The 17622-nt window shown below is 39.4% G+C and overlaps 8 protein-coding genes across 15 annotated transcripts; 4 read left to right on the top strand and 4 right to left on the bottom strand.

Moving 5' to 3' along the window:
- Positions 1-117: 117 nt before the first annotated feature.
- LOC104793511 (uncharacterized) lies at positions 118-1107 on the bottom strand. Its single transcript, XM_010519870.2, has one exon. It carries the CDS (start codon positions 924-926, stop codon positions 219-221), a length of 708 nt encoding a protein of 235 aa, XP_010518172.1. The 5' UTR covers positions 927-1107; the 3' UTR covers positions 118-218.
- Positions 1108-1299: 192 nt separating this feature from the next.
- Positions 1300-2538, top strand: LOC109124789 (uncharacterized). Its single transcript, XM_010519868.3, has 5 exons — positions 1300-1485; positions 1572-1654; positions 1801-1946; positions 2046-2181; positions 2285-2538. Exons 1-5 carry the CDS (start codon positions 1329-1331, stop codon positions 2408-2410), a joined length of 648 nt encoding a protein of 215 aa, XP_010518170.1. The 5' UTR covers positions 1300-1328; the 3' UTR covers positions 2411-2538.
- LOC104699461 (cytochrome P450 704C1-like) lies at positions 2535-4640 on the bottom strand. 2 transcript variants are annotated; one of them, XM_010414764.3, is made up of 5 exons: positions 4076-4640; positions 3714-3998; positions 3308-3646; positions 2995-3195; positions 2535-2900 (listed from the first exon to the last, which is right to left on the bottom strand). In XM_010414764.3, the coding sequence occupies exons 1-5, from the start codon at positions 4592-4594 to the stop codon at positions 2712-2714; spliced, it is 1533 nt and encodes a 510-aa protein (XP_010413066.1). In that variant the 5' UTR covers positions 4595-4640; the 3' UTR covers positions 2535-2711. The 2 variants fall into 2 exon arrangements, with proteins under 2 accessions (XP_010413066.1, XP_019082414.1); XM_019226869.2 differs by having other exon boundaries at positions 2554-3195; positions 4076-4627.
- Positions 4641-4858: 218 nt separating this feature from the next.
- Positions 4859-7035, bottom strand: LOC104793510 (cytochrome P450 704C1). The gene is made up of 5 exons (XM_010519869.3): positions 6361-7035; positions 6013-6297; positions 5574-5912; positions 5282-5482; positions 4859-5185 (listed from the first exon to the last, which is right to left on the bottom strand). The coding sequence occupies exons 1-5, from the start codon at positions 6880-6882 to the stop codon at positions 4997-4999; spliced, it is 1536 nt and encodes a 511-aa protein (XP_010518171.2). The 5' UTR covers positions 6883-7035; the 3' UTR covers positions 4859-4996.
- A 282-nt stretch (positions 7036-7317) lies between these two features.
- Positions 7318-10346, top strand: LOC104699460 (uncharacterized). Of its 3 annotated transcripts, none has more exons than XM_087455137.1 (13): positions 7318-7453; positions 7548-7860; positions 7953-8032; positions 8136-8158; positions 8330-8570; positions 8655-8750; positions 8822-8937; positions 9028-9108; positions 9290-9413; positions 9541-9590; positions 9683-9809; positions 9916-10013; positions 10110-10346. In XM_087455137.1, exons 2-13 carry the CDS (start codon positions 7550-7552, stop codon positions 10224-10226), a joined length of 1464 nt encoding a protein of 487 aa, XP_087311263.1. In that variant the 5' UTR covers positions 7318-7453; positions 7548-7549; the 3' UTR covers positions 10227-10346. The 3 variants fall into 3 exon arrangements, with proteins under 3 accessions (XP_087311263.1, XP_087311262.1, XP_087311261.1); XM_087455136.1 differs by having other exon boundaries at positions 7953-8044; XM_087455135.1 differs by lacking the exon at positions 7318-7453 and having other exon boundaries at positions 7515-7860.
- A 20-nt stretch (positions 10347-10366) lies between these two features.
- On the top strand, positions 10367-12204 carry LOC104793508 (serine/threonine-protein kinase Aurora-3). Its single transcript, XM_010519867.3, has 6 exons — positions 10367-10747; positions 10879-11121; positions 11237-11332; positions 11417-11631; positions 11734-11806; positions 11915-12204. The coding sequence occupies exons 1-6, from the start codon at positions 10619-10621 to the stop codon at positions 12014-12016; spliced, it is 858 nt and encodes a 285-aa protein (XP_010518169.1). The 5' UTR covers positions 10367-10618; the 3' UTR covers positions 12017-12204.
- Positions 12096-14593, bottom strand: LOC104793507 (growth-regulating factor 9-like). 5 transcript variants are annotated; one of them, XM_010519864.3, is made up of 5 exons: positions 14295-14593; positions 13947-14166; positions 13076-13570; positions 12803-12991; positions 12096-12714 (listed from the first exon to the last, which is right to left on the bottom strand). In XM_010519864.3, the coding sequence occupies exons 2-5, from the start codon at positions 14164-14166 to the stop codon at positions 12305-12307; spliced, it is 1314 nt and encodes a 437-aa protein (XP_010518166.1). In that variant the 5' UTR covers positions 14295-14593; the 3' UTR covers positions 12096-12304. The 5 variants fall into 5 exon arrangements, with proteins under 5 accessions (XP_010518166.1, XP_010518165.1, XP_010518167.1 ...); XM_010519863.3 differs by having other exon boundaries at positions 13076-13576; positions 14295-14590; XM_010519865.3 differs by having other exon boundaries at positions 13106-13576; positions 14295-14590.
- Positions 14594-15456: 863 nt separating this feature from the next.
- Positions 15457-17360, top strand: LOC104793506 (fasciclin-like arabinogalactan protein 8). Its single transcript, XM_010519862.3, has one exon. The coding sequence runs from the start codon at positions 15824-15826 to the stop codon at positions 17093-17095; it is 1272 nt and encodes a 423-aa protein (XP_010518164.1). The 5' UTR covers positions 15457-15823; the 3' UTR covers positions 17096-17360.
- The last annotated feature ends 262 nt before the right edge of the window (positions 17361-17622 follow it).

The raw sequence follows: 17622 nt of genomic DNA, 5'->3' as shown, positions 1-17622 counted from the left end.
AAACTTCATTAGACTTTTATAGTAAAAAAAACAATTGAACCTCTCTCATCTCATGTTTCGAAGTTTTACTTCATTTTTTTTCTAATATGCCTTAAAAAGAGAAACTAACTAGTCATCTTTGTGTTCTATCTCCCCAACAAATTTAGCATTGTAATTCTACACGTCTGATACAACTTTAACATACACACGAGTTTTTAACTTTGACATAGTTTCCCCCCCTACAGAGCAGGTGGATACGCAATATTATTATTAAAGTTGTTTGCTTCCGCCCTCTGCACCGCCCTCTGAACAGCTCTTCTCAAGCTCCATTCATAACAGAACTCCAAAGTCAGCCTTAGCGCAGTTCCTAGACCAAGCACCACTATGACTCCAATAATGATGTTAACCGGAAGCGCAGAGACCCCAAGTGTAATGGATATTAACACATCAAGCATTAGACCACCAATGAGAATTGAGAACACAACCCAAAGCGGACTAAAACATCCTCTCTCACGCTCCTCTTGTCTATAGCTAGGATCAATCCTCCAAACCCAGTAATTCGTAGTTGGTTGCGTCTCCGGAGGTGTGACGTTAACAGCCACAACTTGACAGATCTCACACTGATTAGAGCCTTTAGTCCGAAACCAAGCATCAATACAAGACCTATGAGCTTTAGCAAGACCGCCACGACAATGACACCCAAGTTCAATCAAAGCCTCTTCTTTCTCTTGTTGACAAACCCTGCACTGCTCGTGAGAGCTGCTATTCCTAGACAAGCTAACCTTTTTCTGGATCTGAGACACTTCTGTCCCACTTGAATCTCCATTGCAGACAACGATGGTGAGGCTCTGCGCTTCATTCACAGACTCGCTCTGCTTCTGGGCATCCTTGTCCTGCTGCTGCTGCTTTTCAAGGTCACCACCGGAGCTGGAGGAGCTATTATGCATCTCAAATCCCTTATTCCCCCTCTCAATCTCTCAATTCCACAAACCCTAAGAATCCATACGAGTCACAACTCTCACAGATTGAGATTTGGCACTATGTATGGGACCAAGATGACAAAAAAGACAGAGAGATTCAACTTTATTTGACTTAGTTATGTTTCTTTATTCTCTTATCTCTCTCTGTTTTGTCTTTTGATAATTGATAGTTTAGTTAGTTAAAAATAAATGTTATTGGGCTTTATGTATGGGCCTGGACCGACCTTCGTCTTCTCCTGTAAGCTTAATAAATACAACAAAGTTATTGGGCTAAATATATGGGCCTGGGCCGAGATTCGTCTTCTCTTGCAAGCTTAATGAATACAACAAAGTTAGGTCTGCCTCTCGATTTGTTTTAGAGAGAGAGAGATGGGAGGGAAAGGGAAGAAGAGGAGAGAGAAAAACTATTTAGCTGCTCACGGCGGACCGGCCAGACTCCCGCCGCCGCCTGATCGTTCGAAACAAGATGCTCTTCCTTCTAAGCTCCGTATTCTCATGAACTACACCTCACCTTCTTCTCCCCACGGTAAAATTAACAACGATTTGAGTCTGAATTTTTGTGTTGTTGTGATTTCTTCTCTGTGACTGTTTTGTGTCGTCGTCCTCCTTCAGATTCGACTAAACAAGTTGTTGTAGAGAAGAAAGTAAAGAATACTAAAGCCGAAGTCGATGCTACTGTTACTGCTACTGCAACGGTATAGTTTTTCTAACTTCGCTTTTGTAAAATTTAGGGAACAATTAGATAAATCAATGGTGTTTTCTCATTGTCCTGTGAAGGACCTAAACTTCTATTTGCTTTTGGAAATGAATTAAGTGTATAATTAGAATGCGAAACCTTTAGGAGAGTGATGAAGATGATACAATGGTGACGAAGGGAGATGAGAAGAAGAAGAAAAAGAGGAAGAGAAACCAAATGAGTGACCTTCGTTTCGAGAAGGAGCTTGCTGAGTTGGATGGTCAGTCTAAAAGGAAAGAACGCAAGAAGAAGTAAGCTTAATTCATTTTATTCTTTAATGGCCAAATCCTTTGTTTGCTATGTGTTTATTGACTAGGAATCGAAATGTTCTACCTTTTTTTTTAATGCAGGTATTGGGAGGCTAAGAAGCAAAAGAAGAATCAAGTCAAGACTGAAGATACCCTCCGAGAAGACTTCCCGAAGCATGAACAGATCAGATTTGGCGATGTGGTGCAAGCTCCACCAAAGTTGGCTGTTGTTCCAAAGGTATAATAATAGTCTTGCTATATTGTTTCTAATTGTAAGAAAATTTCAGGAAAATAGGTTTTGCTATTTGTTCAAATGATTATATGTGTGTTACTTTTTGCAGGCAAGAAAGTCTACTTTAAGTGCGTCGCAGGAGAGACAGCGATTAGAGGCCATTGATGCTTACAGATCTCGCAAGGGATGGACTGAAAGACCAGGTACTCAGATTCCTGCCGTGGTCATGCAATAAGATGGCCTATGAACTCAATTTTGTAGTGCAACTTATCTACTTTTTTTTGTACTAGCTGGCTGTAAAATTATACGATATTATGTCCTTTTCTACGGATTCTAATATGATAGTTGAGTCATTCAAATATCTTTAAAAGAGGCTTATTTAGCACAAGGAAATTTTTGGATGTCTGATTCCATCTTTGTCGAGCATCTTTGTCTGACTCAATTTTTTACACATTAAGTTTTGAGGTTACATGAAACAGACACTCAGTTTTAAGGTTATATGAAACCAAACACTATTGGCAACTGTTCTGGTTAAATCAAATGTGTGTCCTTGGGATTGCACAGAGATGAAGTCCTCCTTTGATGTGAAGTGTAAGCATTCTCTTGTAACGGACATTGCACACCTCATCAGCCATTTTGAAGCGAAAGAAGTGAAGAAGGGCTATTGATACTATCTTCATTTGCCTGTAAGCGAAATCCTTGCCAAGACAGATTCTTGGACCAGCCTACATACACAGTAAAGAAAGAAAACATCTCAGGTACAAGGAACAAAATTCTTACTCTTAACCACGTAGCATGTCTGCAAGAGAGTGTACAAACATGAAAGCTTATGAATTTGAATGGTGATTCGGGTTGGAACACGCCGTCCTTAAGCCATCTCTCTGGCTTGAAATCCTCAGCATCTTGACCCCAAATGTAAGTCATCCTACCCATTGCATAGGCTATGTAGTAGATATTATCGCCTTTGTTCACTCTGTGGCCATCTGGAAGAATGTCATCACTATCTGCACACTTCATGTCCTTTAAAATAGACCAAGAAAGATTAAGAAAATCTTTGATCCCCATTATTTGGTTCCTATAGCTCCTAAAATGTTCTATCACAGAAGAATCTTTTAGGGTAAGGTTATTTTACCACAGGCACAGAAGGGTAAAGCCTCAAGGTCTCCGACAAGGTTGCATGGAGATAGTGCATCTGGTCAAGAGCCTCGTCAGTTATGCTTTCAGTGAAAACATTTATATCGGTTGTTTTCTCGTGAGTCGATGTCACATCTCTGATTTCTTGTACGATTTTCTCCTGAAAAAGTGTGTTTTTGCAGAGCATGTACAAGAACCATGAGAGAGATGCAGCGGTTGTGTCCTTCCCAACAATCATGAAGCTTAGAATTATATCTCTCAGGTACTTGTCATTCATGTTCTCCGGATCTTTCTCACTCTCCACAAGAAATCTCGATAGTATGTCCTCTCTAACAGCCTAAGGGCAAGCCAAGTAAAAAGTTAAAAACGACAACAAAAAGAGGGTAGGACTTTAGAGAACTTACAGTGTCCTGTTCCTTTGCAAGCTCTTTCCTTTTAGTGGTAATGAGACTGTAGACAAACTTGTCTATAGTAGCAATGCTCTTCTTGAGTCTAGATTGCGATCCAGTGTTGAAAAAACGTTTCAGCTTCCAAAGTGGATCGGTGAATCTGGAACTAGTTGCTACATTACCTTCATCAAAAGCTTTCATGAACTCTTCCCCTTCTTTGCTAAACCCATCCAAACATCTTAACTCCACACCAAAGCCAACTTTAAAGATGGAGTCCAGTGTAAATCTCATCAACATATCCTACAAAACAAAATAGCATCCTTGAGTTTTTGGAAATAATGAGTTTAGTGTGTTAACTTTGATTCGAAACTACTTACTTGAGCATCAAAAGCTTCTCCAGAGAGAGCAAACTCCGTGAGAAAACCTACAAGCTTTGACGCATTTCTCCTAAAAACAGAGCAGCTAAAGTCTCTTACCCTAGTAGAGAACTCAGAGCTCGCAAGCTTCCTCTGTTGTTTCCATTTCTCACCATCAACAGCAAATATCCCATGTCCCAAAAGATCCGCAAGATTTTCATTAGTACTTGGTCCTTTACTATAGTTATCAAATCTTGTCTTGAGAATATGCTCCACGTTACGAGGATCTGCAGTAAATATCTCGCTCTGTTGCGGACTCAAGAACCTGAAAGTAGGCTTTGTCCTCGCGATCTTTGTCTCGTAGTCATATAACTCATGGCTGTGGAAGAAAAGATCAAAGACCGTGGCATGTACGGGAGCATATCTCTTGTCGTTTCTTGATTTTCCGGTGAAGATTTTGATCGTGAGATAGATTGTGAAAGAAAGAACGATGGTGATCGCTGATAGTACTGTAAGAGCTATGCTCCTCAAAATCTCCATTCCTTCTTGTTGTTTCTTCGGAAGTCAACTACATTAGCTAAAGAACAAAGAGAAGAAAGATAGATACAGAGATATAATATTTTAACGGTCACAAGAACACAAGAAGTCAACCTATTCTTCATTCAGTTATTCTTGATTTTATTCGATTTGTATTTCTATCGGGAATGCTGAATTTGACATCCAAACAAATCGTGGTGAGTGAAACTGATTTTGTCGTGTTGATGTTTGCTCATGTAACAATAACAAAAGACAACTCATACTATATGAATAAGGGCCTCAACTTTCTTTATTAGCACGTAACCAAATAATACAAATATCTCTTGTTTTAACTGAGTATACTACAATACAGTATAGATATAAAAAGAGTTTCTTCGAGGTGTTCTTGCAAGTGTTCTGGTAGATTCAAGTGCTTGTCCTTGGGATGGCGCATAGATGGAGTCCTCCTTCGACATGAAGTGTAAGCATTCTCTTATAACACACATTGCTCTTCTCATCAGCCATTTTGAAGCGAAAGAAGTGCAGAAGAGCCATCGATACTATCTTCATCTGCCGGTATGCGAAATCTTTGCCAAGACAGATTCTTGGACCAGCCTACATACATAGTCAAAGAAAGAAAAAACCTCAGGCATTAGAAAATAATGTCTAACTCTAGGCCACATAGTTTGTCAGCAAGAGAGTGTAAAAGACATGAAAGCTTATGAATTTGAATAGTGATTCGGGTTGGAACACGCCGTCCTTGAGCCATCTCTCTGGCTTGAATTCCTCAGCATCTTGACCCCAAATGTAAGTCATCCTACCCATTGCATAGGCTATGTAGTAGACATTATCCCCTTTCTTCACTCTATATCCGTCTGGAAGAACGTCATCAATTTCTGCACACCTCATGTCCTTTGCGGAAGGACCAAAGATAGATTAAGAAAATCTTATGATGATCAATCACAGAAGAATCTTTAATTTTTGAAGAAATTGTTTAATTTACCACAGGTACAGGAGGGTAAAGCCTCAAGGTCTCAGACAAGGCTGCATGGAGATACTGCATTTGATCAAGAGCCTCTTCATTTATACTTTCAACGAAACCATCTACATCAGTTGTTTTCTCGTGACTTGATGTCACATCTCTTATTTCTTGTACGACTTTCTCCTGAACAAGTGGGTTTTTGCAGAGCATGTACAAGAACCAAGAAAGAGATGCAGCGGTTGTGTCCTTACCAGCAATCATAAAATTCAAAATTATATCCCTCAGGTACTTGTCATTCATGTTCTCCGGATCTTTCTCACTCTCCACAAGAAATCTCGATAGTATGTCTTCTCTAACAGCCTAAAGGATCGACAAGCAAACCATTTTTTTCAAAAGGTTTAAAAATGGTAAATGCTATCTTTAATTAAGAAGGTAATCTTAAGAGAGAACTTAAACTTACAGTGTTCTGTTCCTTAGCAAGATCGTTCCTTTTAGTGGTAATTAGACTATAGACAAATTTATCTATAGTAGCAATGCTCTTCTTGAGCTTAGATTGTGATCCAATGTTAAGAAACCACTTCAGCTTCCAAAGCGGATCCAAGAATCTGGAACTAGTTGCAACGTTACTTTCATCAAAAGCTTCCATAAACTCTTCCCCTTCTTTGCTAAACCCATCCAAACATTTTAACTCAACACCAAACCAAACTTTAAAGATGGCGTCCAGTGTAAATCTCATCAACATATCCTACAAAACAAACTCCGTGATAAATAATGAGTTTTGGTCTGATAACTTTGATTCGAAACTTACTTGAGCATCAAAAGCTTTTCCAGAAAGAGCAAACTCCGTGACAAAGTCGACAAGCTTAGATGCATTCTTCCTAAAAACAGAACAGCTAAAATCTCTTAAAACCCTAGTAGAGAACTCAAAGCTCGCAAGCTTCCTCTGTTGTTTCCATTTATCACCATCAACAGCAAAGATACCATGCCCTAAAAGATCCGTGAGATTCTCTCTACTGCTGTGTCCTTTACTGTACTTATCGAATCTTGTCTTGAGAATATGCTCCACGTTACGAGGATCTGCAGTTAATATCTCGCTCTGTCCTGGACTTAAGAACCTGTAAGTTGGCTTTTCCCTCGCGATCTCTGTCTCGTAATCATACAAATCGTCGCTGTGGAAGAGAAGATCGAAGACCGTGGCGTGTACAGGAGCATACCTCTTGTCGTTTCTTGATTTTCCGGTAAAGATTCTGATCGTGAGATAGATAGCGAAAAACAAAACGACAAAGATCGTTGTTACTACTGTAATAGCTACGCTCGTCAAAATCTCCATTTCCTTTTTATTTTTTCTTCCAAGTCAACGTCGACAGCTACTGAACCAATAGAATCTAACAAATAAACAGAGAGACAGAGATAATACTACAGTTGTACTGTTGTACTAATGAAAATGCTCTATACATGAACAAAAAAGACAAAACGAAAACGTAACCTCGGCTGTGTTCCTTCCCGTGACGCGTGTACTCTCTGCTGGATTCGATCGTTCAATTCTGGCGGCTCGTTTCTTTTTGGGCTCTTTTGTTGGGCTCTTTTCTCTTTCAGAATAAAAAGGTCTACAAAATAGGCCCATTCATTAATTAGGTGACAGTACCTTCCTTCTATTTAGAGGGCCCTTTGCTGGGTTGTTATTTGTTTTAATTTTTTATTCAGAATAGAAAAAGGCCTACCAAATAGGCCCATCACTCATTATACATGTGCCAGTACCCTCTTTCTTAGTTAGAGGGTTTTAGACTTTACCGTGTCTTCTTCTTCATCGTTTTCCAGTTGGGGTTTCAATTCGAGTTCATCAAATTTCAATTTTGATTCGATTCTTTTCGGAGATGAATTCAATTTCCCAGCAAAACATGGTGAGTGTAATCAATTTCATCGTCGTAATGCTTTTTATTTGCTTGATTAAAATCGCAAGTGATGATCGATTTCGTTGTCGTTGTTTTGCTTTAGATATGAGTTTTCTCAGAGGTATAATTGATTCGTTTAGCTCGATACTCAACGAAGAAACTAAGCACGATACGAACGTATCATCATCGTCGAGTTCGTCTGGCTCCATGAATGGTATCGATGGAGTTCCGGTTTCTAACGAAAGGGTTGCGTATAAGCTTAAAGGATACTTTGATTTGGGGAAAGAGGAGATCGCTAAAGGTGTTAGAGCAGAGGAGTGGGGTTTACATGATGATGCTCTTCTTCATTACAGAAACGCTCAGAGGATCATGAATGAAGCTAGTTCTACTCCTTCTCCTTCGTATATTAGTTTGAGGTAAGTTTGATTGACTTATATGTTAGGTTGAAAAAAGAGTTTTTTTTTTTTTTTTTTTTTTTTTAATGTGATGATTTTGATTTATATGGTAGTGAAAAGGAGAAGGTGAGATCGTACCGAGAGAAGATTTCTAAATGGCAAAATCAAGTATCTGAGAGATTGCAAGCTTTGGGTAAGCGTACAGGTGACAAAATTTTGATTTTTGACCTTTTTGTTACATATATATATGAAGAAGGACACGTAAATTTATACTGATGGTTGTTTGTTTTGCTTAGGTGTTGGAATGTCTGAGAATAAGGTATTTAATTATCTTGCTTCTTTCTTTTCATTATCCTAAATGTTGGAAGGAGACTGTGATGTTGGTAGATTTTTGAGTGATATGTTTCTGTATTAGGATTGATTGCTTCACTGAATTTGTTAAGGCATTTATTTTAAGCTAAATCCCTGTTTTTGATCCTTGCTTATGTAGAGAACCGTAGCATCTCCGTCTTCAGCTTCAGTTTCCTCTACAGCGTCAAGGTATAGAAGAAGTTCATTACAGAAGACTCCAGTCCCCAGAGGTGGCATTGCAATGGCAAGGAACACTAAAGATGCTGCTGCAAGCCCAAAACCTGTGAAAGAATCTGGAAATGTCCAGGATGATAAGTTAGTAGAGATGATAAACACAACAATAGTGGATAGAAGCCCATCTGTGCAATGGGATGATGTTGGTGAGTGTCATTGTTATGCACTTCTTCTTGTTTTTCCTTTTCTTGACAATATATGGGAAACATACTTATGCTTAATTATTGCAGCTGGACTCGATGGAGCTAAACAAGCTTTGTTGGAGATGGTAATTTTACCGGCAAAACGAAGAGATTTATTCACTGGTCTCCGGAGACCAGCGAGAGGTAAAATTTGCAAGCTTGGTTTCTTCTTAATCTTCTCGAGTGCCATCCTTGGTAAAATTTCTTCATTTCAGGTCTGCTTCTCTTTGGGCCACCTGGCAATGGAAAAACAATGCTTGCCAAGGCTGTCGCTTCTGAGTCACAGGCAACTTTTTTCAATGTCTCAGCATCTTCTTTGACTTCAAAATGGGTGTGTGCTTCTGTCATTGTACTCTTAATGCTTTTATGAAATTACTTTTACAATTCAAACAGACTAACTGGTTTTGCTGTACTGATTCAGGTGGGTGAGGCTGAAAAGCTAGTTAAAACGCTATTTCAAGTTGCAATATCCAGACAACCTTCTGTGATATTTATGGATGAAGTATGTACTTTTTCCCTTATCTGTCTTACAAGTTAATTATGCCGAGAACCTACTCTTCTTACCTGATTTCTAGATAATACCGTATAAGTTGTATTTGACCGAAGTACATCCTGAATCATTATAGTTCATGTTAAACATGTTGTCACTTGAAGGTCTGAATATGTTTTACTCTGGTTATCAGATAGATAGTATAATGTCTACAAGGTCGATCAGTGAGAATGAAGCAAGCAGAAGATTGAAATCAGAATTCCTTATTCAGTTTGATGGTGTGACTTCTAATCCGGATGATTTGGTGATTGTCATTGGTATGAATCCTGCTAATCTTGTCTTTATCAAACCCAATCTTCACTCTGTGTGCACCTCTGAGTATCAGTTGGCATATATTCAGTTTTTGCTTGCCCTAATCATGTATTTGGATGTAATGTTTTGCAGGAGCTACTAACAAGCCACAGGAGTTGGATGATGCAGTACTTAGGAGATTGGTAAGAACTAAGAACATTATCGTCACCAAGATTTTCATATCCACTAATTGCTAAGGAAGTATCTGATTATATGCATTTTATCACTTTGTTAGGTGAAGAGAATATATGTACCGTTGCCAGATTCAAAAGTCAGAACACTACTATTTAAAACTAAACTGAAGAGTCAGCCTCACTCTTTATCCAGTAGCGATATTGGTAAAATTGTCAGAGAAACCGAAGGCAAGCTCTATAGATTTTGTATAAGAAACACAGATTAGTTTATTATTACCACTGGAAGTGTTACAGTTTCGAGTCAAGTAACTAATAAGCTGCCTTCATGTTACAGGATACTCAGGAAGCGATCTTCAAGCACTGTGTGAAGAAGCTGCAATGATGCCAATCAGAGAACTCGGTGCAGATATTCTTACCATCCAAGCAAATAAAGTATGAAACCTCTTTTTAAATCTCTCATAAATCATCAGTTTTGAAGTATCTTTTTGAGTTTGAAAGGTTTGATCAATAAATGTGTAAATGTAACAGGTGAGACCGCTACGATATGATGATTTTCGGAAATCGATGGCAGTGATCAGACCCAGCTTGAGTAAAAGCAAATGGGAAGAGCTTGAACGTTGGAACTCAGAGTTTGGCTCTAATTAAAATTGTTTCTTGGATTGTTTGTTTACTGTTGTAAATTTATGGTATGGTGTAAAGCTAAGAAACAAACAGCAGAACAATTAAGGAAACAAATAAAATGTTTCTACTCTTAAAAGAAGAAAACTGATATTAAGATGGGTAATGTGATTTTGTGGTGCGAGTTTTAATCCGCCTTAAGGTCTAGCAAGTAGTCCCTCTGGTAGTTCCGAAATCAGAAAGAGTGCCGAGGGTAAAATCGTCTTTCCCTAGAGCAGGTTAGAGAGACTTACCACGAAAAGCTCAGTGGAAAGAATTTTGAAATTCAAAATTAGTTTCTCCGCTCTTCATCTCTCTCGCTCTATTATCTTAAACTCATCATTGCTCTTGCTCTCTCGCCGTCGTCTGAGTCGGAAATAATGAGTAAGAAATCGCCAGAATCTGACGCCGACGATAGTGAGAAGCCATGGACCCTGGCAGATTTCCAGATCGGGAGACCACTGGGAAAGGGTAAATTTGGCAGAGTCTATCTCGCTCGAGAAGTTAAGGTCACTCTCTCTCTCTCTCGTTTCCCTTCGATTTTGTTTGAAATTTTCTCTTGTAATTATGAGATTAAGGTAGAGGTTTATGTCAATTTGAGCTTTCGGAAACCCTAATTGGTTACGATTTGGGGATATAGAGTAAGTTCATAGTGGCGCTGAAAGTGATATTCAAGGAGCAGATCGAGAAGTATAAAATTCATCATCAGCTTCGGAGGGAAATGGAGATCCAAACGAGTCTAAGCCACCCGAACATTCTTGGTCTTTACGGTTGGTTCCATGACGATGAGCGCATTTTCTTGATCCTCGAGTATGCTGATGGCGGTGAGCTCTATGGCCTCCTCAAAAAGAATGGTCATCTCTCTGAAAAGCAAGCCGCCACTGTGAGTCTCTCTCCTCCTCGCCGCTTCCTCCTTTTGCCTTAAGATCTTTATCATTTTGTTTGCAATGTTGCTTGTTGTGGTGATATTTATGGCTTTTTTTTCTTAACGATTTCAGTACATTGCAAGTCTTAGTCAGGCACTAGCCTATTGTCATGGAAAATGTGTCATTCACAGAGACATCAAACCTGAAAACTTGTTGCTCGATCATGAGGTATCTTCTGTGTGTTTATTGGTTATATTGAGAACTCAGGATGTTGTTGATCATTAGTAGTATTGTGTCATAATACATACGCAGGGGAGATTGAAAATTGCTGACTTTGGGTGGTCAGTTCAGTCAAGTAACAAGAGGAAAACAATGTGTGGAACCTTAGACTACTTGGCACCTGAGATGGTCGAGCATAGAGATCACGATTATGCTGTTGATAATTGGACTTTAGGTGTATTGTGTTACGAGTTTCTCTATGGTCACCCTCCGTTTGAAGCCGAGAGTCAAAAGGATACATTCAAGAGGTAAGGAAGGAGACGACTAGACTTTTTATCTTTGTTGGAAATGACAGAAGAAACTTAAAACCTCAGCTCCTTGATGAAGTTGTCTATTTAATTGGTATGCAGAATTCTCAAGATCGATCTGACTTTTCCTACTGCGCCTAATGTTTCAGCAGAAGCCAAAAATCTTATCAGTCAGGTAACACACCAAGCTAAATCATTATACCAACAACGACTCTCTTGCTCTTGACTAGTTAGTTAGTTAGTTATTAAGCATTAACATGTGGTTGTTTAAAATCTTTTGCAGCTTCTTGTTAAGGATCCCTCGAAACGACTCTCCATTGATAAGATCATGCAACATCCGTGGATCGTCAAGAATGCAGATCCTAAAGGTGTGTGCCTCAGTTGATGCTATTCTCCCAATCTCAGGACAAAGTAGCTTTTATATGTAATCGAATGTTATGAGAAGAATCTCAGGACAACGTATCTTTATATGTAATCGAATGTTATGAGAAGAATGTCTTAAGAAGTTCAGAGAAAGTACATTCCACCATGTGATATATTATCTCATTTCAGCATATTATAATCTACGTAAAACTCGTGTCTATGTGATTTGACTTCTTCTAACATCTAACACTGAAAGATCCATAGATAGACAAACTAAAAGCATTAAAATCTTAACAATAGTTCTATGCTTCTAGACGCCTGAAGAAAATAATGACAATATCTCCTCATTGTCTTCTTCACCCCTTAAAGCTATGTCAGTAATAGTGGTGTCGGTACTGCAACTACTAGTGGTCTTCTCATCAGAAACTCGGGGCAGTGGAATACCCATGACTAAAAGAGAGAGCTTCTGGTCATCTCCATCTTTGCAAGTCACAGATCTAGCAGCTGTTTTCACCGTTAACGGGCTATAGCCGGCATTCTCATGTGCGATAGTAGTATCCACTGGATGCTTCTTCTTGATACCTCTATGCATGTGTTTATCGCAGTATTTCTGACCAGACAAAACATCTTTGCTGCATCTCCACCTCTTCCCATCTGTTCTTCGGCACCTTCCTGGTTCTTTGTCTGTTTCAACTCTTTGTAAACGAAACCCACCACGATCTACAACGGAGAAAGCAAGATAGAAGAACAAAAATGGTCATGAATATACATTGGAAATGATGGTAAGCCGAGGATTCAAAGGTATTACCTTGAAGAACAGTGTCTTGAGAAAAGTGGATACTATGAAACAAGCCACCATTAACAACATTCATATTCTTCCATTCTCTGCTTCTTGCAATTATTTCATTCTTCCTGTTGCCTGAGAATTGTGCACCTTGTAAGGAACTATCAGATACCTCGGGGAAGAACTTTTGAACAGAAGGTAAGCTCTCATCACCTAGTAATGAAACAATGGAACCTGGTCAAACAATGGAATAGTGAAGAAACGAGTTCTGTAGATATTTTTCTGGTATCATAATACCTTGAAGGGGAACAACACTAACACACATACTCGACTCTTTTTTACTGATTAAGTCATCATAACTCATCTCCATGTTCCTTCTGCTCCTGTCACCGTGACTCACACTTTCTTTTGTGGACTCGGAGATCACTAAAGACGGACGAATGACATTATCACAGGCTCTGGCACTAGGCAGTGAAGCAATGGTAACTACCTGGGCATTACTAGAACCCGACATTGTCTCATGAAGAAGAACACTCTCACTGTCGTTATTTATGTCCAAACCATAAGTGTTGTCGTGTTTTGTTAATGAAGCAGACGACGAAGCAACCTTATAAGATGATTCCACAAGCTTTCTTGAACGTTTACGGCCTCTATGCATGTGCCGTTCACAGTACTTCTCATACAGAAGGACCCTATTACTACACCGCCATTTCTTCCCATCAGTTCTCCTGCACCTTGTGGGTTCAGGTTCCACTGTGTGGATATGGTTCAATCCTTTATCACTACTCAACACTGCAACTCAATAACCACAAAATCAAATACAGACAAGAATCAGTTCAACTGTTAAAACAGAACAAAAGACTCTAATAAATTCAGAGGTAACTAAAGACTGTTGTGTATGTGAATCTTGTCAACTCCCCCAACTCAAAACCCAAGAACCAAAAACATGTTTTAGGAAATTGAATAAACACAATGAAACCCATTAAGCATTTCCACAAGAATACCCCAAAAAATTACAACTATTGAATTAGAACAAAAACTTCTCTAGATTCTAAGGTCCAAGACTTGCTATAGTAAGTGTATGTGAACAAATCTTCTAAATTATGATTCTTTCTTATCTGCTAGCTCAAAAATACTCCTGAAAAGACTAGAATTTCAAGTTACTTACGAGAAGAAGAGGGAGAGTTGTAGTTGGAGGATGAAGAGAGAGCAAGACTGTTCCAAATAGACACCACAAGGTGATGAGGCACACGAAGACCAGCCTCTATGTATCTATACACCAAAGTCTGCATCTGAAACTCCACAAACTGCGCCGCCTTCATCCACGGCCACTTCTTCCTCCTCCTCTCCTCTAACTCCTCATCCTGCTCCATTTTAGGGCTCTGCATCTTCACAACATAAAAATTGGTTTTTTTAATTTCTAGGGAAGATAATTTCAGTTCGAGAAAAAAAGGAGACAGCTTTTGAAACTAGCGACAAAGAGAAGCGAAAAAAAAAAAAAAAAAAAAAAACCTACCTCCCAAGAAGAAAAAAGCTTGAACACAAACAAACCAAACCAGATACTAATAAAATCTCTTCTCTGTTCTTCACTGTTTTAACACAATGAGAGAGAGAGAGAGAAACAGAGGAAGAGGTGAGAGTGTGAAGAGATTTAAAGGCAGTTGTCAGGTTTCTGACAAATGCGTCAGCGTCTTTCAGCCTTTTTTGAATACTTTTCGGACATTAAAAAAAAGTTGAGTTTCCCTCTCGATGCCACACACACAAACACAGACACACACACACACAGAGTGTGATAACTCTCTCTCTCTGCCCAGCTGCTCCACTACATCTCCACGTTCATATTCCTCTATAATATGGGCCCATCTTATCATAAAAGGCCCATTATTACTCCATTAAGTTGGGCTCTACTCTTTTTTTTTTTTTTTCTTTTAGTTATTCAAAACTTGTTGTTGGTTGTTCTCTGATTGGCTTTAAATTATAACATTCTGTTTCCCCTGTTGCCTTTACATCTTGGTCACATTTGTAATAACAATAATAAATCTATATTTTATCTTGGTCACAATGCAAAAAATACTTTATTTATAGTAATATACCAAAAAAGAGTTTGATGTAATGGTTACAAGTATTAGTATCATATATTCACTCACTAGTGGTTTCTCCAAATATTGTCCACACGTGGAAAGTAATGCTTTAACAGCTCAAAATGTTCGTATGATTGTGAGATGGAGTGATTCAATATTGGTCCTCACCGAGCTGTGGATAACCTATTTATATTTAAACCATGAACGTCGGCAGCCAAAAAATAAATATTACAAAACATGTATTTTATTTTTATACAAATTAATTTGTATTAACATCATTATGTATCACACGAAAGTTAATGCGAAATCATGCATAATTAAATTCAGATACATTACAACAATACTAACACAAACCATTAAGAGTTCATACATATTCTTTTTTTGTACGATACAAAAAGTCAGGTTCGAATCATCATCATTAAACTAAGAAGATACACATTCTAGTATCCAAGCCACTCATCCACAACCACAAACAAATTTTCGTATTTGGAACCAAGAGAAACGTTACTGACCATGCACATTATTTTAAACTCATCACAATCGATCGATAATAAATTAAGTTAGATTAAGAAAAACAAGAATCTAAAAGTGTTTTATTTAGGCTAGAAAATATCTGTGTAGATAGTAGAAAAAGAAGCCCAAATTATCTCAAATTGGAAAATTAAAGAACAAGACAATTAAATGGAATGGACTCTTTCTTCTTACAGCTATGTCCGAAAAAGAACACATGGCCCCCAATCCAACCCAACTCTCTCTCACTCTCTTATAAACAACACACATTTCAAAAATTAAAAAAAGGCAAAACTAACTCTAGTCATTATTCTAACCTAACCATGGTTAATAATGTTAACCGTAGTTAACAATGATCCTTCTCTTTCCTTTATTAAACTTCTCATCTCTCACTCTGTTTTCTCCACTTCCTCTGCTCCACACTTTCACTTAAACAAACTCAAACCGTCTCATCATGGCGGCGTCACAGTCACAGACCTTATCACTCCTCGCCTTCGTCACTTTCTCCATCCTCGCCTTCGCTTCAACCGTGAGTAGCCACAACATCACTCAAATCCTCGCTGATTCTCCTGATTACTCTTCCTTCAACAGCTACCTTACTCAGACGAAGCTCGCCGACGAGATCAACAGCCGCACGACCATCACAGTCCTCGTCCTCAACAATGGCGCTATGTCTTCACTCGCCGGAAAACATCCACTCTCCGTCATCAAAAGCGCTCTAAGCCTCCTCGTCCTCCTCGATTACTACGATCCTCTCAAACTCCACGGGCTCTCTAAAGGCACAACTCTCTCCACCACACTCTACCAAACCACCGGAAACGCTCCCGGAAACCTAGGGTTCGTCAACATCACCGATCTCAAAGGAGGCAAAGTCGGATTCGGCTCCGCCGTTTCAGGTTCCAAACTCGATTCTTCTTACACCAAATCCGTCAAACAAATCCCTTACAACATCTCCATCCTCGAGATCGATGCTCCGATCATCGCTCCGGGAGTTTTAACCGCTCCTGCTCCTTCCGCCGCCGTGTCGAACATCACCGGACTACTCGAGAAAGCCGGCTGCAAAACCTTCGCGGGTTTGCTTGTTTCGAGTGGAGTTCTCAAGACTTACGAATCCGCCATTGAAAAAGGCTTGACGGTTTTTGCGCCGTCGGATGAAGCTTTTAAAGCTGAAGGTGTACCAGATCTGACGAAGCTCACACAAGCTGAGGTGGTCTCGCTCTTAGAGTACCACGCCCTCGCTGAGTACAAACCTAAAGGCTCACTCAAGACTAACAAAAACAACATCACCACATTGGCCACTAGCGGCGTCGGAAAATTCGATCTTACTACCTCAACCTCCGGCGACGAAGTTATTCTCCACACCGGCGTTGCTCCGTCAAGACTCGCCGACACTGTGCTAGACGCGACTCCCGTTGTGATATTCACCGTGGATAGCGTCCTCCTCCCTGCTGAGCTATTCGGGAAATCTAAATCAATTTCTCCGGCACCGGCGCCTGCACCGGAAACAGCAGAGGCACCATCTCCGGCGGAAGGACCTTCACCAACCGCGGCTTCACCACCGGCACCTCCAACGGACGATGCACCGGATAGTGCTCCTTCAGACTCCCCGGCAGGTTCAGCAAAGAGTAAGTCGGCTAACGCGGCGGTTGGCGTGAGCTCACCGTCGTTGTTCACCTTATTGGTCACGTTCGCCGCCGTAACCGTCTCCGTGTCTCTGAGGTTTTGAAACCTTTTCGAATTCTCCGTAATTAATTACGCAGTCTGCCACTCCCTCCTTTTGTTTTTATTTTTTTATTTTTGTGGTTCTGTGTTGTTGAGTTGGGATTAGTGAGTGAGTGAGGTTTTTTACTTTTTAATCTTTTTTGTTAATCACATTTTGCATTATTGCTTTCAGTGTTTGATCTGCTCGATTATATTCTGGTTAGATCTTTGGCCTCCAAGCTATATTTTGGATAAAGCTTTCATATTATAATAAATTTTGTACCGACAAATAATGCAGCAAACTACTAGAAGTTTTTAACCTGTGGAGTTTAAAGTTTTATACTTTGAACTACTTTGAGATTAAAAACATCAATAGGTTAAGGTTTAGAATTTGATGTTCTCTCTCGTGACGTGATTGATTTAAAAAGATGCTCTAAATTTTGAGTTTTAGAAAGCAAAAGCAAATTGATACCTTCCTCCTTATTTACCTTCGCCGGCTTAAACTGTGTAATGTATTCCCGGGAAGCAACGAACAAAGCAACATTTCCACTT

This window comes from Camelina sativa, chromosome 6 (genome assembly GCF_030686135.1).
Source record: "Camelina sativa cultivar CO46 ecotype springtype chromosome 6, ASM3068613v1".
NCBI classification, from domain to species: domain Eukaryota; kingdom Viridiplantae; phylum Streptophyta; class Magnoliopsida; order Brassicales; family Brassicaceae; genus Camelina; species Camelina sativa.
This window is presented reverse-complemented; position numbering and strand designations above follow the sequence as displayed.

Coding starts and splice junctions, on each gene's coding strand:
- LOC104793511 (XM_010519870.2), bottom strand. CDS start 926: ATGCATAATAGCTCCTCCAGCTCCGGTGGTGACCTTGAAAAGCAGCAG.
- LOC109124789 (XM_010519868.3), top strand. CDS start 1,329: ATGGGAGGGAAAGGGAAGAAGAGGAGAGAGAAAAACTATTTAGCTGCT. Junction 1,486..1,571: donor CTCACCTTCTTCTCCCCACG/GTAAAATTAACA, acceptor GTCCTCCTTCAG/ATTCGACTAAACAAGTTGTT. Junction 1,655..1,800: donor CTGTTACTGCTACTGCAACG/GTATAGTTTTTC, acceptor CGAAACCTTTAG/GAGAGTGATGAAGATGATAC.
- LOC104699461 (XM_019226869.2), bottom strand. CDS start 4,594: ATGGAGATTTTGAGGAGCATAGCTCTTACAGTACTATCAGCGATCACC. Junction 3,999..4,075: donor GAGAAGCTTTTGATGCTCAA/GTAAGTAGTTTC, acceptor TTTGTTTTGTAG/GATATGTTGATGAGATTTAC. Junction 3,196..3,307: donor TTTACCCTTCTGTGCCTGTG/GTAAAATAACCT, acceptor TCTATTTTAAAG/GACATGAAGTGTGCAGATAG.
- LOC104793510 (XM_010519869.3), bottom strand. CDS start 6,882: ATGGAGATTTTGACGAGCGTAGCTATTACAGTAGTAACAACGATCTTT. Junction 6,298..6,360: donor GAAAAGCTTTTGATGCTCAA/GTAAGTTTCGAA, acceptor TTTGTTTTGTAG/GATATGTTGATGAGATTTAC. Junction 5,186..5,281: donor TCAAATTCATAAGCTTTCAT/GTCTTTTACACT, acceptor CTATGTATGTAG/GCTGGTCCAAGAATCTGTCT.
- LOC104699460 (XM_087455136.1), top strand. CDS start 7,550: ATGAGTTTTCTCAGAGGTATAATTGATTCGTTTAGCTCGATACTCAAC. Junction 9,591..9,682: donor ATGCAGTACTTAGGAGATTG/GTAAGAACTAAG, acceptor TCACTTTGTTAG/GTGAAGAGAATATATGTACC. Junction 9,810..9,915: donor AATTGTCAGAGAAACCGAAG/GCAAGCTCTATA, acceptor TTCATGTTACAG/GATACTCAGGAAGCGATCTT.
- LOC104793508 (XM_010519867.3), top strand. CDS start 10,619: ATGAGTAAGAAATCGCCAGAATCTGACGCCGACGATAGTGAGAAGCCA. Junction 10,748..10,878: donor ATCTCGCTCGAGAAGTTAAG/GTCACTCTCTCT, acceptor TTGGGGATATAG/AGTAAGTTCATAGTGGCGCT. Junction 11,807..11,914: donor CCAAAAATCTTATCAGTCAG/GTAACACACCAA, acceptor AATCTTTTGCAG/CTTCTTGTTAAGGATCCCTC.
- LOC104793507 (XM_010519863.3), bottom strand. CDS start 14,166: ATGCAGAGCCCTAAAATGGAGCAGGATGAGGAGTTAGAGGAGAGGAGG. Junction 13,577..13,946: donor CAACTCTCCCTCTTCTTCTC/GTAAGTAACTTG, acceptor GTGGTTATTGAG/TTGCAGTGTTGAGTAGTGAT. Junction 12,715..12,802: donor TCAAGACACTGTTCTTCAAG/GTAATACCTTTG, acceptor TCTCCGTTGTAG/ATCGTGGTGGGTTTCGTTTA.
- LOC104793506 (XM_010519862.3), top strand. CDS start 15,824: ATGGCGGCGTCACAGTCACAGACCTTATCACTCCTCGCCTTCGTCACT.